We start from the raw sequence: 17,602 nt of genomic DNA on the forward strand, positions 1-17,602 counted from the left end.
ACCCGCACAACCGGAAGTTCCTTTTCGGACATTGCTAGAAATAGACTGTGCGCTGTTTCCATACCATGTAAGAAAAATCCTTGTAATCCTTTTTATTTAGAACCCTAGTTTAGAAGAAGATGTACTTTTTGTAGTGATAAGTATTTGCACTCATCTTCTATAGTTATTATTTTTCATTTAAATTGTTTAGTGATAGAATGATTGGCTTGTGTACATTGGGCGAATTCGGACAAATATGCGGTGTATTGTTCCCGAGCGAAAACCAGTGAACATTTTGGTCGTTTAATGTAGTGCAAGATAGTTTAATAAATTTTACGAAAATTGCGTTCAGTAATAATGGATAACGAACACGATCATAATTAACACAATAATTGAAAGGTGCATTTAGCTCCGATGGCAAAAAAGGTGAATGGTGGTAAAATAACGATTTGCCTAGAATTGCACTACCATAAACGGATCCCTGAGCGCGATCAGAAGTACTTCACAGTAGGGAACTTTACCAACCTGCAGGTCGCAGGGAATTATCCCAATTAATTCGATATGTACATGAAATGAATGTTAAATCACAATATGCTTGTTTGCAAACTTCAGACAAAACAACCATGCCAACAGACGCTGTGGAGAAACCAGTTGTAGAGGATGTCAAGGACGACTCTGGGTCTGGGACCGAGTCTGAGAGTGACGACTCCATGCCTGATCTTGAAGACGGGGATGTTGCCCAGCAGAGCAAGGTCTGAATGTTCTCCATCAGATTCATGTGTTGTGGTTTGGGGGATTTCTGGACATGTCAGGGTTCTCAATTAGTCCAAATAATTGTACGTTGGCGGATTTTTTTTAGATTTTTGATATGGCAAATCCTTCACGTACAAATTGTTTAGTATCAAAAGTGGGTAGTTGTTCCGATCAGGATTCCGGGTTAAAGCATATAGAGTATATGAAATATCATAAAAACAAGAAATATTACCAGATAATGTTATTTTATATTAGTTCCGTACACAAAAAAATAAATATCCAACTTATAATTATGAGTTTGACGGCTTTTTCATTTCATTCTGTCAAAACATAACGATATATACATGAAGGGCACCTGCAAGGCTTCAGGGCACAGTTTTAAATCGCTGGGAACATTTCGGCCATGGCCGAGTTGTTACGATTGTATAACGAGGTCTATCTCGAAGCTTTGTTGGAGGAGGCCAAGTTATTACGATTGTATCGAGTTGTTCCCCTTCGCCTAATTGTTTTTGTGTCAGTCAACTTTCGTTTTATTGGAAATGTAAACAACTTGTTTTAATGCATTAAATGCTTGTTTAGTGGAAAATAACATTTCACTTACATGGTAAAATATGAATATAACTCTTTATGATCAATTTCAACCATAAAATACTTCACTTAAAACAATTTCAATATTTTTAAAACACCCCCGTTTTTTTGCACATTCCCGTTTAGACGTTAGGGATTGGAAGAATCCCGTATAACACGTCTATTATTTTAGACTAGGTTCTCAATAAGTTTTTGTTGGACCGTCTCAAATAGTAAAGTAACTGACCGGCTTCTACTTGTTCTACTTAAAGTTCATGTAGTTTTCCAAATTAGAACCAGCCCAATTGCAATTTGAACCGTCCATTTTGGCCGGCAGCCAGTTCTTATTGAGAACACTGCATGTTTATCTTAAATACATATATATATATATATATATATATAATTATTTGAAGTGAAACTCCTAGAAAATCATTTAAATGTCATAATTTACTTTCAAACAGTATCAAATCACTGAATGGAAATAGTTAAGTGTCCAAATCATGTTACGGACACCTGTGAATGTTTCAATCGAAGCTTGCAATGATGACATTATCTTTCCCCGTCCTATCGACATATGACGATGTGAAATGTGTTTTTAAGCCAATATTGTCTGATGCAAGCATCTTGAAGTGTTTTTACACCCTATTTTACTCCAGATTTTCTTTAACAGCTTTTTTAAAATTTAAATGTCCTGAATACCTTATCCTTACTCCTGTAGGTTGCAGAGGCTGCAGGAATCCAGGAAGAGCTGGTGAGCAAAGCCAAACAGAGTCGCAGCGAGAAGAAAGCCAGGAAGGCGATGTCAAAACTTGGTATGCACGGTTTAGTGGTGCAACTTGGGGATTTTAGGGTCCTTTCACTAAATTTAAATAATTGTGCAATTTTATACTTGGAAGGTGCTGTTCAAAGAATTTCCTTGATCTTGGATGGTGTTAAGAATTCTAAATAAAATGACAAGTTAAATTAGTTGAGCATAAATGACAGTGTCCATCAAACTTGGCCTGTTTTTGATATGTTAGCTTTTTGATCTTGTGTATGGCTATGATGATGCAATCTTTCCCCGTCTTATCGACAAATGACGAATGGAAATTTGTGTTCAAGCCAAAAAATGTCTGAGCCAGCTTGCAATATATCACATATAATTCACATATAGTCATTTATGATTGAAGCTTTTGATTTTTTTTAAATGGAGAAACAGGTTTTATAGGTATTGAATTGTTTCATCTCTTGCTATGATATTGTCTTTCCCCGTCTTGTCGAAAAATGACGATTGAAATTTCTTACTCAGGCCAAAACTTTGAGCAGAGATCTCTAATTAATATTCCCGATAGTTTTGTTAACTACTTATTGTCATTAAATGCTAACGGATCACATTCATTTAAAGCAGGTAAGTTAATGCAAAGATTTCAATTGTGATGTCGAGCTTCAAATAATGTTTTGAGTCGAAAGTGGTTGATCACAGGGATAGTTAATAATCTCTGTACATGTGTGCATCTTTAAAGCGGTGATGCTTGGATCTTCCTTAATGTTATTAAAAATGATGATTGGCAAGTCTTTCTAGGCCAATATTTTCTCATTAGGAACACCTCTGCCATTTTCCATCGAAAACAACCTCAGATGTATATGGACAGTTTTCAAATGTCACAAATCTTCTGTTTAAACTAAGCTGCAAGTAGATTGAGTAGTACGTTCAATTAAGCAGTTTAACTTAATGACTACTTTGGGAAACCATTCTTTATGCAATAGTTGATCTCCCTTCTGTATGAAATGGTAATTCACTTTTCTATATGCAATGGTTGTTGACCGTTCTGTATGCAGTGGTTGATCACCATTCTGTATGCAATGGTTGATCACAGTTCTGTATGCAGTGGTTAATCACCATTCTGTATGCAGTGGTTGATCACCATTCTGTATGCAGTGGTTGATCACCATTCTGTATGCAGTGGTTAATCACCATTCTGTATGCAGTGGTTAATCACCATTCTGTATGCAGTGGTTGATCACCATTCTGTATGCAGTGGTTGATCACTATTCTGTTTGCAATGGTTGATCATTGTTTTGTATGCAATGGTTGATCACAGTTCTGTATGCAATGTTTGATCACAGTTTTGTATGCAGTGGTTGATCCATTCTGTATACAATGGTTGATCACAGTTCTGTATGCAGTGGTCATTCCCTGTTCTGTATGCAGTGGTCATTCACTGTTCTGGTTATCATCTTGTGAAAGTTTGCTATGATGACATCATCTTTCCCCGTCTTATCGACAAATGACGACTGGGAAATCTTTTCAAGCCAAAATTCTGAAGCAAACTTGATCAATTTGATATCTACTTGAAGTTTATTTTGTGTACCTTGACAGTCATTAGTAAGGCAAAAAAAAATGGTTTGGTTAGGGTTACATCTTTTTCAAAAACAGCTGGTCTTTTGTATGTTTTGTAAGGTTTCATGTAAGAATGATGTGTCATTATTGGGTAATGGCGTTCAAGTTATCTTCTGTATAAATAATTAAAGGAAAAAAACACTGACTTAAAAACCGTATTTTGTAGGTCGAGTCTGGTAACCCAAACCTAAAGTAAAAAAAAAATAAAGCTGAATTATTTGAAATGACTTATTTTAGATCTAAAATACAATCTGTGGATTTTTAGGGATAAATTTTGTTTGTTAACAGGGTGCTTAGCTTATTGTGTATCGATTCATTTTCAGGCTTGAAGCAGGTGACTGGTGTCACACGGGTGACGATCAGGAAATCCAAGAACATCCTGTTCGTGATAGGACGACCAGACGTGTACAAAAGCCCAGCGTCTGACACATACATTGTCTTTGGTGAAGCCAAGGTGGGTACTGACATTCAAAGTCGGTTAGGAATATAAAAAAAAAGTAGCATTGCAGAAATGAAAAGTGGAAAATAAAATAAATTTAAACTAAATAAATTACTGTGTTTAAAAATATATATGGCAGTTTCTATGTAATGTTGGTTCTCTTTATCTCTCTCCTTATGTAGCTCTACCCTTTATTTCTCACTTGGCAGAAGTCATAAGTGATGTTTAGTTAAGCAAAAACCTTGCAAGATTAGCAAAAACCTTGCAAGATTGGCCTGTAAGTGGTTTCGTATATCTCCTGATCTACTGCATTACAGATTGAAGATCTGAGCCAGCAAGCCCAGATGGTTGCAGCAGAGAACTTCAAGCGTCCAGAGAACACTGGTGGGCTCGGAGATCTTCCCAGCACCGTCTCGGCGCCCATACAGGAGGAGTCAGAAGAGGAAGATGAGGTGAGCTTGTCTGTTATTTGAAGAAAAAAGTGCAAAATTGTACTTAAGTCTGCAGGGGTTTTAAAATGTCCCAGAAATAAGTGTTGGGCTGCCCACTTACTCTTCTTCTGTCCAATGATGTGATGGAGGAGGTCCCCACATTTTGTCTACTTGTTGCATATATTTTGCTACTTACAACCATAATGAGAACACTTCAGTCCATTAATTAAAATTCTAATTATTAAACAAATCATAGCCATTTCCACTTAAGCTTTAACAGTTTCACTTTGCATCTGTATGGGTTCTAAATAGACCACAGAGATTATTTTTTCTTAAAGTGACATGAATTGGCTATTGGTCTGGCTAATATATAGGTCTGCCTTTTAAAGATTATCTAATGAATGCCAACAAAAGAAATAAATCCAATAAAAAATTATTATAAGGTAAAACTTCTCTTTTAGAGCTTGCTATGATGACAATATCTTTCCCCGTCTTATCGACAAATGCTGATTTGGTCTTTATTTCAAGCCAATTTGTCTGATGCAAGCTCTATTAAAATGTTCCAAATTGCTGGTCATTTTGAATGAATTAGATTCATACTCATTTTGTCACAGCTTTAAATTGGGAAAAATAGTGACCAAAAGCATAAAATTTACCAGAGTATGTTTTACACAATGCAAAGGCCTGTTGAGCTTTTGGGTTTGAAGAATATCACAAGGCTGTACTAGATGCAAATGAAGAGAAAGATTGGACAAATTTGAGTAACTGTTAAGAGAATCTTCTGCGGATTTTTGTGAAAGAAGTATCCTTTTTATGCCCCTGAAGGTGGGCATATTAAAATCACACCGTTCGTCCGTCCATTCGTAACTTGCCACATGTGTTCCACATGCCAAGACGACCTGTCGTGTGCAAGACCCGTGCCCCTACCTCTAAGGTCAAGGTCACAATGTTTATTCACAATGTTGCATATAGGACACAAAGTATAAGTTGTCGTGTCCGGGCTGTTACTTTCCCATGTATAGACAGATTTTAAAATAACTTGCCACATGTGTTCCAATTAGCAAGACGACGTGTCGCGTGCAAGACCCGTGTCCCTACCTCAAAGGTCAAGGTCACACTTGGTCTTTATTCACAATGGAGTGCTGCATATAGGACATAGAGTATAGGTTGTCGTGTCCGGGCTGTAACTCCCTTGTATGGACAGATTTTAAAATAACTTGCCACATGTGTTCCACATACCAAGACGACGTGTCGCGTGCAAGACCCGTGTCCCTACCTCAAAGGTCAAGGTCACACTTAGTGTTTATTCACAATGGAGTGCTGCATATAAGGGCATAGAGTATAGGTTGTCAAGTCCGGGCTGTAACTTTCCCATGTATGGACAGATTTTAAAATAACTTGCCACATGTGTTCCAATTAGCAAGACGACGTGTCGCGTGCAAGACCCGTGTCCCTACCTCAAAGGTCAAGGTCACACTTGGTCTTTATTCACAATGGAGTGCTGCATATAGGACATAGAGTATAGGTTGTCGTGTCCGGGCTGTAACTCCCTTGTATGGACAGATTTTAAAATAACTTTCCACATGTGTTCCACATACCAAGACAACATGTCGCGTGAACGACCCGTGTCCCTACCTCTTAGGTCAAGGTCACACTTAGTGTTTATTCACAATGGAGTGCTGTATATAAGGACATAGAGTATAGGTTGTCGTGTCTGGGCTGTAACTTTCCCTTGTATGGACAGATTATAAAATAACTTGCCACATGTGTTTCACATACCAAGATGGCGTGTCACGTGCAAGACCCGTGTCCCTACCTCTAAGGTCAAGGTCACACTTAGGTGTTTATTCACAATGGAGTGCTGCATATAAGGACATAGAGTATAAGTTGTCGTGTTTGGGCTGTAACTTTCCCTTGTATGGACAGATTTTAAAATAACTTACCACATGTGTTCCACATACCAAGACGATGTGTCGCATGACAGACCCGTGTCCCTATCTCAAAGGTCAAGGTCACACTTGGGTGTTTATTCACAATGGAATGCTGCATATATAAGGACATAACAGAGTCGGTTGTCCACTATGGGTGGTATTTTTTTATGTTTAGAGGCAATTTAAAATAACTTGCCATATGTATTTGACATGTAAAGGCAAGATCAACTTTTCATGTACTGACCTTGTTCATAGGTCAATGTCACAATCAGGGGCATTCGTCACATACTGTGACAGCTCTTGTTGGATCATGAATGGTTAGGGTTTGGGCCTCATTTGCAGTTTAAAAAATCATTTGAAATCTGTCTATTTCCTTTAAATTGTATGCCAAAGTTATACTAATTTTATATTGCAATGAGCTTGTTATGATGACAATATCTTTCCCCGTCTTATCGAGAAATGCTGATTTGGTCTTTATTTCAAGCCAATTTGTCTGACGCAAGTTCATGTTAAAACTTTTTTAAGTACATGGATTCTGATCAATGTGTATGATATAGAAAGATAAAAAGCAACTACATGTCCCTGTATTTTAACAGGATGGTATGTTTAACTTCACACTAACATATCTAGAACACATGGTCATCTTTTAAATGTTCTATCAATTCTATAACAGTTTACTTCTAGTGTAATTTTGAAGTTATATATGAATTATTGTTAAGCATTCAAGTGAAAGGGAAGTTCTACTAAAGAAAAAGGAAATTGGCAGGTTTCTGAATTATTGAGGTTAAATGTTCAATTAGGCATATAGAAATCATCTTACCTTTAATAAATTATATTTCATTTCATTGTAAAGAGCTTGTTATGATGACAGTATCTTTCCCCGTCTTATCGACAAATGCGGATTTGGTCTTTATTTCAAGCCAAGTTGTCTGACGCAAGCTCTAGTAATAAATGTTCCATATTGCTTGTCTTCTCATCTTCAATGAATGAGATTCAGTTTTGTTGGTTTACTTTCCTTGGATGAGAAGTGTGGATGAGAATTGTGAAAAAAGTGACGAAAAGCCAACTATTGTGAATTTACCGTAATACCTGTATGTTTCAAGCAAACAAAGCAAGGCCTGTAAAGCTCTTGGGTAAGAATAATTTTAAGAGGGGTTGTGAGTAAAAAGAAGAATTGTGAAATCAGAGTCAAACTGGCATGATAATCTTCTGTGGATCTTTGTAAAAGATGTTTACTTTTTTTGTGTTGTAAATGGGGCTGGCCTCATTTTTTCCAGATAAAAACACATTGAAAACAGTCTCTTTTCTTTAATTTGTCTGCCAAAGTTAGACTTATTTTGTTTGTTTTGCAATGAGCTTGTTATGATGACAGTATCTTTCCCCGTCTTATCGAGAAATGCTGATTCGGTCTTTATTTCAAGCCAATTTGTCTGATGCAAGCTCTATTAAAATGTTCCAAATTGCTGGTCATCTTGAATGAATTAGATTCATACTCGCTGTGTCAGGGCTTTAAATTGGAAAAAATAGTGACCAAAAGCATAAAATTTACCAGAGTATGTTTTACACCAAGCAAAGGCCTGTTGAGCTTTTGGGTTTGAAGATTATCACAGGGCTGTACTAGATGCAAATGAAGAGAAAGATTTGACAAATTTGAGTAACTGTTAAGAGAATCTTCTGCGGATTTTTGTGAAAGAATTAACCTTTTTGAATCGTCATTGGTTAGGGTTTCGGCCTCGTTTGCAGTTTAAACAACATTTGAAATCTGTCTATTTCCTTTAAATTGTATGTCAAAGTTATACTAATTTTAAATTGCAATGAGCTTGTTATGATGACAGTATCTTTCCCCGTCTTATCGAGAAATGCTGATTTGGTCTTTATATCAAGCCAATTAGTCTGATGCAAGTTCATGTTAAAACTGTTAAAGTAGATGGATTCTGATAATTTCTTTTGATACAAGAAGGTCAAGCCTACTGCATGTATTTTTTACAGGACTGTATGACCACATGATACTTCAGTGATGTGATTTGTCCGCAGATTCGCGGAATTCCGCAGATCTAATTGCCCCAGAGCCCCCCCCCCCCCCCCCCCCCCCCCCAAAAAAAAAAAAAAACAACAACACAAAAAGAAACAAACTTTTGGTTGCTTTCAGTTGTTTAAGCTAATATACCAGTTGGCTTCAAATTTGTAGTTAGGAGAGCCCTTAAAAGAGCTTCAAAAAGCCATTTTTTTTCTACAGCACTGTGCTTTTGACCCCCAAGAGCGCCCCATATAACCCATGGCTGAAAATGTTTCAGCCCTCCAGCTGCCAGGTCAATCACATCCCTGTACTTCAGAGTAACATGTCCATGAGATAGAACACATGGTCACCTTTTAAATCACTTGAAATCGTCTCAATTGTAGAACAGTTTATTCAATGCATATATTTAATGTTTACTAGCAAAATGTATAATAATTTATTGCACAGCATTCAAGTGAAAGTGAAATGTTATGAAAGAAAATGTTGTCAAGTTCCTAAGTTATTGCAGGTAAAATGGGCAGTTCTGTGTATAGACTCTTATGAGATATCTTTGGATAATAAATGATAATATTTTTAAGGAGCTTGTCATGATGACAGTATCTTTCCCCGTCTTATCGACAAATGCTGATTTGGTCTTTATTTCAAGCCAAATTGTCTGATGCAAGCTCATGTTAAAACTGTTCAAAATTGTTTCACTGATCATCTTGAATTCTTCAAGGAATTAGATTCATATTCTTTTGGCATAGTGACAAAAGGCCTAAAAATTACCATAGTATATGTGAAAGAAAAAAAAGCAAAGGCCAGTTAAGCTCCTGGCTTTGAAGTCTTGTAAGATGCTTTACTAGTTGTGAGTAAAAAAAAAAAAACGATTGAAATTTGAGTTCAAACTGGTATGAGAATCTTTTGCAGTATTAAGTGAAAGAAGTATACTTTTTTGGATTGTGAATTGTTTGTGTAGGGCCTCGCTTGCAGTAAAAAAAATAAGAAATGAAAACTATGGCTCCCCAAATGTCTGCCAAAGTTAAACGTATTATTTTGCAGTGAGCTTGTTATGATGACAGTATCTTTCCCCGTCTTATCGAGAAATGCTGATTTGGTCTTTATTTCAAGCCAATTTGTCTGACGCAAGTTCATGTTAAAACTTTTTTAAGTACATGGATTCTGATCAATGTGTATGATATAGAAAGATAAAAAGCAACTACATGTCCCTGTATTTTAACAGGATGGTATGTTTAACTTCACACTAACATATCTAGAACACATGGTCATCTTTTAAATGTTCTATCAATTCTATAACAGTTTACTTCTAGTGTAATTTTGAAGTTATATATGAATTATTGTTAAGCATTCAAGTGAAAGGGAAGTTCTACTAAAGAAAAAGGAAATTGGCAGGTTTCTGAATTATTGAGGTTAAATGTTCAATTAGGCATATAGAAATCATCTTACCTTTAATAAATTATATTTCATTTCATTGTAAAGAGCTTGTTATGATGACAGTATCTTTCCCCGTCTTATCGACAAATGCGGATTTGGTCTTTATTTCAAGCCAAGTTGTCTGACGCAAGCTCTAGTAATAAATGTTCCATATTGCTTGTCTTCTCATCTTCAATGAATGAGATTCAGTTTTGTTGGTTTACTTTCCTTGGATGAGAAGTGTGGATGAGAATTGTGAAAAAAGTGACGAAAAGTCAACTATTGTGAATTTACCGTAATACCTGTATGTTTCAAGCAAACAAAGCAAGGCCTGTAAAGCTCTTGGGTAAGAATAATTTTAAGAGGGGTTGTGAGTAAAAAGAAGAATTGTGAAATCAGAGTCAAACTGGCATGATAATCTTCTGTGGATCTTTGTAAAAGATGTTTACTTTTTTTGTGTTGTAAATGGGGCTGGCCTCATTTTTTCCAGATAAAAACACATTGAAAACAGTCTCTTTCCTTTAATTTGTCTGCCAAAGTTAGACTTATTTTGTTTGTTTTGCAATGAGCTTGTTATGATGACAGTATCTTTCCCCGTCTTATCGAGAAATGCTGATTCGGTCTTTATTTCAAGCCAATTTGTCTGATGCAAGCTCATGTTAAAACTTTGCACTTGATATTGGTTTATAAAGAAACTACTACATGTTAATATTGTATAACAGGCAAGGTATTGTGACGTCATTGTTAATTTCAATAATGCTCTCCAATTGGATACGTGCAATGTCATTTTACCACTGATGATTACAAAAAACAAGTAAGCAGTTGACCAAGAAACGCTCATGTGCTTCATGGAGTTTGCTTGCATGCCCTACTGCATTCATATAGCATAAACGCAAGAAAAATGTGATTAATCATTTGCTGAATGAATGAATTATTTTATATTGTAAGGAGCTTGTTGTGATGACAGTTATCTTTCCCCGTCTTATCGACAAATGCTGATTTGGTCTTTATTTCAAGCCAATTAATCTGATGCAAGCTCTTTGCATAGACATAAGATTTGTGAATTTAAAATTAAGATTTATTTTGAAAAGTTTGTGATAATTGTGACTTGAAGAAGGGATCATAACATGCTTTAGCTAAATCTTATTTTTAAGGGATATCTGTCCTAAGAGTTTTTTTTTCGTTCACTCACATTTTGATCTCCATCTTTCAGATTGACGAGGGTGGAGTGGAAGCCAAGGATATTGAGCTGGTCATGTCCCAGGCCAATGTTAAACGCAGCCTTGCTGTTAAAGCCCTCAAAAATAACAACAATGATATTGTTAATGCTATTATGGTGAGTATATATACTGTTAACTTATTCAATGCATGTACAGTAAAACTGCGGTCGTTCGAACAAGCTGTTATTGGAGAACCGGCATTCCCTCGAGGTCGGAGCTTGGTCCCAAACTTTTTTCCTTCTATTTTCATAAAAAATATACTTATGCTGCATCGAAACCTAATTATGTCGAGGAGTCAAGCAATATTCTCAGTCCCAAGTACAAAAATCATGCACTAAACCATATGGCTCCCTCGAGGTCTTAATTTCACACTTGTTCCCGAACGCTCGTTCTAAAATAAACCAACAATTGCTAGGCATCAAAATTTTTGCAAGTTGTAAAAAATGCAATGACAGTTGAAAGGCAATTGATAAGGTGTGAAAAACCGTTTAACACTTAACACATGACCAATATTAGTTGATATAGGCATTTTAGAAGATAATGATGAGAAGTTAATTGTGAGAAATGTAAATGAGTAATAAAAATATGAATAAACACTTCCATATCGATCCAACATCGGAATCTCTGAAAATAATTCCTTTTTGTCATTTTGCTTTGCAATATGGCCATTTTGTAAAAAAAAATGATTTATTGATATTTCTTTTACATTTCATATTAAGTATACATATAGTAAACGACAGCCTTTGAACATGAGCAATTACCACAACGCAACACATATAAATTGTAATTTGGTGTCTTAGTATACAGACTACTTCATACTTGAAACACACTGAAATATATTTCATAACAGACTGGAGAATAAAAAAATTGGGTCGTTCGAAACACTGGTTCCCTCGAGGTTTAGGCTCGGTCCCCTGCGACCTCGAGCGATCACAGTTTTACTGTATTTGTTCAGTTTCCTTTAGTTAAAGTGAATAACTTGAAGGGGAATGACCATACGATCTATTTTAAAATGAGTACTATACTGCCATAACACAACGAAGTAACTGGCTCTGGATTTATTATTTTACAAGATCATTAGATGTAAAAACCCTACATGTTTGGTCATTTACTTAAAATATTTTATTTAAATGATTTCTCATCAATCTAGTTTGGACATAATTGACACTTGTGATTATTCCTGTTTCAGGAGTTAACGATGTAACCTGCTCCTGTATGTGTGTGTGAGAGAGATTGTCTGCCCGCCTGAGTGTTTCTTTTGTATTGTTGCCACCTGAGCAAAATAAATTATAAAATTATTTGTCGTTTTTATCTTTATTATTTTGCTATGATAAATTCAATCTGACAATGATAACTTATAAATATGATACAGCTTGTGGTGTGCCCAATGCAGTAATCTTTGGGCCATTTCATGCAAAACCTTGTGAAGACAAATAGTATTATTCTATCCTGATGAAATAACCAGTATAATAGTATTATTCTATCCTGATGAAATAACCAGTATAAGTAGACGTAATATCTCGTTTACTACATAGATTTGTTACTTTAACATTAAAATATTGACTCAAATCGTGAGTAAAACAATTATTTCATGGTCAAATATACCAGCATTCCGCTGCTTCCTAATTCCCACAATTTGCAGCATTCCTCTGCTTCCTAATCCCCACAATCTGCGGCATTCCCCTGCTTCCTAATCCCCACAATCTGCAGCATTCCCCTGCTTCCTAATCCCCACAATCTGCTGCATTCCGCTGCTTCCTAATCCCCACAATCTGCGGCATTCCCCTGCTTCCTAATCCCCACAAACGGCAGCATTCCGCTGCTTCCTAATCCCCACAGTCTGCAGCATTCCCCTGCTTCTTAATCCCAAAAAATCTGCAGCATTCCGCTGCTTCCGAATCCCCACAATCTGCAGCATTCCCCTGCTTCCGAATCCACAGTCTGCAGCATTCCGCTGCTTCCGAATCCCCACAATCTGCAGCATTCCCCTGCTTCCTAATCCCCACAAACTGCAGCATTCCGCTGCTTCCTAATCACCACAATCTGCAGCATTCCCCTGCTTCCTAATCCCAAAAAGTCTGCTGCATTCCGCTGCTTCCTAATCCCCACAAACTGCAGCATTCCCCTGCTTCCTAATCCCCAAAAGTCTGCTGCATTCCGCTGCTTCCTAATCCCCACAATCTGCAGCATTCCCCCTGCTTCCTAATCCCAAAAATATCTGCAGCATTCCGCTGCTTCCTAATCCCCACAAACTGCTGCATTCCGCTGCTTCCTAATCCCCACAATCTGCAGCATTCCCCTGCTTCCGAATCCCCACAATCTGCAGCATTCCCCTGCTTCCGAATCCCCACAATCTGCAGCATTCCCCTGCTTCCTAATCCCCACAATCTGCAGCATTCCCCTGCTTCCTAATCCCCACAAACTGCATCATTCCGCTGCTTCCTAATCCCCACAAACTGCAGCATTCCGCTGCTTCCTAATCCCCACAAACTGCAGCATTCCGCTGCTTCCTAATCCCCACAATCTGCAGCATTCCCCTGCTTCCTAATCTCCAAAAGTCTGCTGCATTCCGCTGCTTCCGAATCCCCACAATCTGCAGCATTCCCCTGCTTCCGAATCCCCACAGTCTGCAGCATTCCCCTGCTTCCTAATCCCAAAAATATCTGCAGCATTCCGCTGCTTCCTAATCCGCACAATCTGCAGCATTCCCCTGCTTCCGAATCCCAACAGTCTGCAGCATTCCACTGCTTCCGTATCCCCACAATGTGCAGCATGCCCTTGCTTCCAAATCCCCACAAACTGCAGCATTCCGCTGCTTCCGAATCCCCACAATCTTTAGCATTCCCAAGCTTCCTAATCCCCACAATCTTCAGCATTCCGCTGCTTCCGAATCCCTACAACCTGCAGCATTCCGCTGCTTCCGAATCCCCACAATCTTCAGCATTCCCCTGCTTCCGAATCCCTACAACCTGCAGCATTCCGCTGCTTCATAATCCCTACAATCTGCAGCATTCCGCTGCTTCCTAATCCCCTGCAAACTAAGGCATTCCGCTGCTTCCTAATCCCCACAATCTGCAGCATTCCCCTGCTTCCTAATCCCCACAATCTGCAGCATTCCCCTGCTTCCTAATCCCCACAATATACAGCATTCTGCTGCTTCCTAATCCCCACAATCTGCAGCATACCGCTGCTTCCGAATCCCCACAAAATGTAGTATTCCGCTGCCTCTAAATCAACACAGATAATCTGCTGCCTTCGAAATCAGCAGGATACAACTGCTTCATTCTATCACATCATGTAATCATTTAAAATTCACAATCATCTGATTAACCAAGTTAGATAACTCTGGTTTGCATTTAATGCAAATTATTGCTATTGACATTTCGACTTAAAATTCTGGTTACGGTTTTGCGCTCAAGCACACACAGGTTAATATCTCAGCAACTACTTGAGGTATTGCATTAAGACTTAATTAAATGGCACTCAACAATGCAACCTACTTAATTAACCAAGTTAGATAATTCTGGTTTGCATTTAATGCAAATTATTGCTCTTGATTATTCGACTTAAAATTCTGGTTAAGGTTTGCGCTCAAGCACACACAGGTTAATATCTCAGCAACTACTTGAGGTATTGTATTAAGACTTTATACAATGGCACTCAACAATGCAACCTACTTAATTAACCAAGTAATTATTTTGCATTTAATGTAAATAATTGCCCTTGAGTATTCAACTAATATATTCTGGTTAAGGTTTTGCGTGCAAGCACACAAAGTTTAATATCTCAACAACTACTTGAGGTATTGCATTAAGACTACAATGGTACTCAATCATCCAACCTACTTACTTAACCAAGTTAGATATCTCTAGTTTGCATTATATTAAAAAATGGCCCCTTTTTTAGACATAGAAATTCTGGTTAAGGTTTTGCTTGTTACCACTTTTAAGTTCATACCTCAGCAAATCCACTATGTATTGCATTGAAACTTTACACACATGCTTCCAACCATTTAACCTTCTTTAATCAAGTAAGATAACTCTATCTTTCATATTATATAATTTTTGCCCCTTTATTATGCATGTTAGCACACATAGGATATCTCAGCAATTACTTGACGTATTGCATTGAGACTTTAAACAATGGTATTCAACCACCCAACGTAATTGAATAACCAAGTTAGATAACTGTATTTTGCAAATAATGGCCCTTTATTATTAGACTAAAACATTCTGGTTAAAATGTTCCATGTGAATACAATTATGTTAATATCTCAGCACATCATGTATCTGAAATCTAATCTAACAGTGATTCGTGCATGTTTCGCCAAAACTTTTCAATCCTTACACTGAAAAGCGGCGGAATAGTCGAGCGCGCTGTCTCTGTGACAGCTCTTGTTAATACTTGTAATAACCATATATGAGAACTGTTTTACTTCGTTTTTGACTTGTGACAACAAATAATGACACAGTGAAATATACACATAACTTCTACACAAATTCACTCAATGGATCTTTAATGTAACCGTAACAAAACAAACATTTTCGCATGAATTTTATACAAGTTCAAGAATCAAGTGAAGTTATTCAGCAAAAGCAGATACAGTATCGTTTCCATGGAATGATTTACATCATCATATGAATTAATTTTACACTTACCGTGAATAACATGGAATAAATAACAGGAAAAAATTCATACAATTCAATTTCGTAGCATATCATTGCAAACGGATGTCAAACGGTATTAAAAAATGAATTTAAAATATGCACTTTTATGCATACAGTTTCTTCCCCAATGATGCCAAACGTATGGATATGTGCAAAAGCACGTAAAAGAATAACACATGGAAGTGATGCCGGTGGGGAGGCATTGATCAAGGTATGTCAGCATTATGATTTAGTATCATTGACGTGGTATTAAAGTACAAATTGACAACAAACAGTAGATCTATATGGTTTCATAGGTAAGTGCGCTGACGCTTGCTGCATCAATAGAAATGATAATAAAAAACTATTATTTTGTGTGTAGTACTAGTATACAATTATACATACTAAAATTGAAATGTATATCATCATTTTGCAGCATTCAGTTTGATTCAGTATATTACCATATACTAGTGCACCAGTCAATTGTAACCCCCCCCCCCCCCCCCAGGTCCAAGGAATAGCGGGTACTTTGACTTTCGGTCAAGCCAACCCCCGGGTAAAATACCCGCCCTGTGGGGACGAAGTGATGGTAAAATCCCCGCTAAATGCCCCACACCCAAAGGACCTAGATAAGGCCCATTCCCCGCTTTATTTTGCGCGAAGACAAAACCACCACGTTCACCCAGCACTGCGGGGCCACCTAAAAGGTAAAGCATGGCCCATTTCCCTGGGTATCCCCGGTATACCCCCGGACCTGGGGCGCCAGGGTAACAATTGACTTTTGTTATATTATAGTTACAATGTATTTAAAGGGTACGTCGAATATTCTGACATCGGTAACTTCCTTCCCTCGCCCTCAACCCGTCGCCTTCGTAAGTTTTGTCTTTGCTCTCGTGTCTTCCGTGACAGATAAAAACAAGTATGCAAATCGAAAATTCGCTAATTCGCGTTTCACCTTAGATGGCCAAACTGTCTGACAATATTATTGTGACAGATGAAAACAATTATGCCAGTTTCTTTGCGCAATTTCTTTTGAAAACATTTCAACATTCAACTGTTCAAGCTAATGCTTACCTTTGACACTGTTTAAGCCACACTGTCAAGGAACAAATACTATGAAGTTTCGTAATTGTATATGTTAAGTTAAAGTTATTGTATATTGTTTAGTTATTGTATATTGTTTTTATTTTTAAAACTCTGAATGTGACAACGTACATAGATGTGTATTTGAAAGTCTTGTTTTGAAAGTATATATACTTACAGATTTTGACCATTGCTAGTAATTCATCGTATTTTGTGGAACTTCGGTTTTAAGTACATTTTTGAAAACAATACGAGGATTGTGTCAGGTATATGAAATGTCATTAATGAATTCTGAAAGTATGCTAGGGTCAGTCGTAAAGTTCCCGGATTGTTGCAATTGTAGTCTAGAAATCAATATTTATCTAATGTAGATCAATAATTGGCATATAAAACATAATAAAACTACATAATCTCTCACAGGGCCTTTTCATCAGTATACTGGTCAAATTCGGACATGATACTCACACTTCATGATACTTCTTGATACTTATATATACAGGTTTTGTACATGTACTAGAAAGGGAAATTAATAAAAATTTTTATTCCAACCAGTTGCCCCTCTAACTGAAAACAAATACTCTTTACGGAACACTTGTCTATTGAAATGTAAGAGAATGTGATTTGTTTAACTAAAGATGCAAATCTTTCATATTTTGTTAAAAATAATACAATAGCTACTTTCTCGACGCGAATATGCGAAAGATTTCGTTGGTCAGTAGTATTTGTTTTCATTTTATAACAAC

The 17,602-nt window shown here is 37.1% G+C and overlaps 1 protein-coding gene and 6 non-coding genes across 7 annotated transcripts; all 7 read left to right on the top strand.

Moving 5' to 3' along the window:
* On the top strand, positions 1–12,430 carry LOC128236082 (nascent polypeptide-associated complex subunit alpha-like). The gene is made up of 7 exons (XM_052950929.1): positions 1–67; positions 592–731; positions 2,018–2,111; positions 4,003–4,133; positions 4,436–4,570; positions 11,124–11,246; positions 12,320–12,430. Exons 2-7 carry the CDS (start codon positions 603–605, stop codon positions 12,332–12,334), a joined length of 627 nt encoding a protein of 208 aa, XP_052806889.1. The 5' UTR covers positions 1–67; positions 592–602; the 3' UTR covers positions 12,335–12,430.
* On the top strand, positions 1,831–1,922 carry LOC128236325 (small nucleolar SNORD12/SNORD106). Its single transcript, XR_008261325.1, has one exon. It is a non-coding gene; the product is annotated as a small nucleolar SNORD12/SNORD106 (small nucleolar RNA).
* On the top strand, positions 5,010–5,099 carry LOC128236338 (small nucleolar SNORD12/SNORD106). The gene has a single exon (XR_008261337.1). It is a non-coding gene; the product is annotated as a small nucleolar SNORD12/SNORD106 (small nucleolar RNA).
* LOC128236331 (small nucleolar SNORD12/SNORD106) lies at positions 7,834–7,923 on the top strand. Its single transcript, XR_008261330.1, has one exon. It is a non-coding gene; the product is annotated as a small nucleolar SNORD12/SNORD106 (small nucleolar RNA).
* LOC128236332 (small nucleolar SNORD12/SNORD106) lies at positions 9,076–9,165 on the top strand. The gene has a single exon (XR_008261331.1). It is a non-coding gene; the product is annotated as a small nucleolar SNORD12/SNORD106 (small nucleolar RNA).
* Positions 10,477–10,566, top strand: LOC128236329 (small nucleolar SNORD12/SNORD106). The gene has a single exon (XR_008261328.1). It is a non-coding gene; the product is annotated as a small nucleolar SNORD12/SNORD106 (small nucleolar RNA).
* LOC128236327 (small nucleolar SNORD12/SNORD106) lies at positions 10,859–10,949 on the top strand. The gene has a single exon (XR_008261326.1). It is a non-coding gene; the product is annotated as a small nucleolar SNORD12/SNORD106 (small nucleolar RNA).
* Positions 12,431–17,602: the final 5,172 nt, after the last annotated feature.

This window comes from Mya arenaria, chromosome 5 (assembly GCF_026914265.1).
Source record: "Mya arenaria isolate MELC-2E11 chromosome 5, ASM2691426v1".
In the NCBI taxonomy this organism is placed as follows: domain Eukaryota; kingdom Metazoa; phylum Mollusca; class Bivalvia; order Myida; family Myidae; genus Mya; species Mya arenaria.

Coding starts and splice junctions, on each gene's coding strand:
- LOC128236082 (XM_052950929.1), top strand. CDS start 603: ATGCCAACAGACGCTGTGGAGAAACCAGTTGTAGAGGATGTCAAGGAC. Junction 732..2,017: donor ATGTTGCCCAGCAGAGCAAG/GTCTGAATGTTC, acceptor TTACTCCTGTAG/GTTGCAGAGGCTGCAGGAAT. Junction 4,571..11,123: donor AGTCAGAAGAGGAAGATGAG/GTGAGCTTGTCT, acceptor TCCATCTTTCAG/ATTGACGAGGGTGGAGTGGA.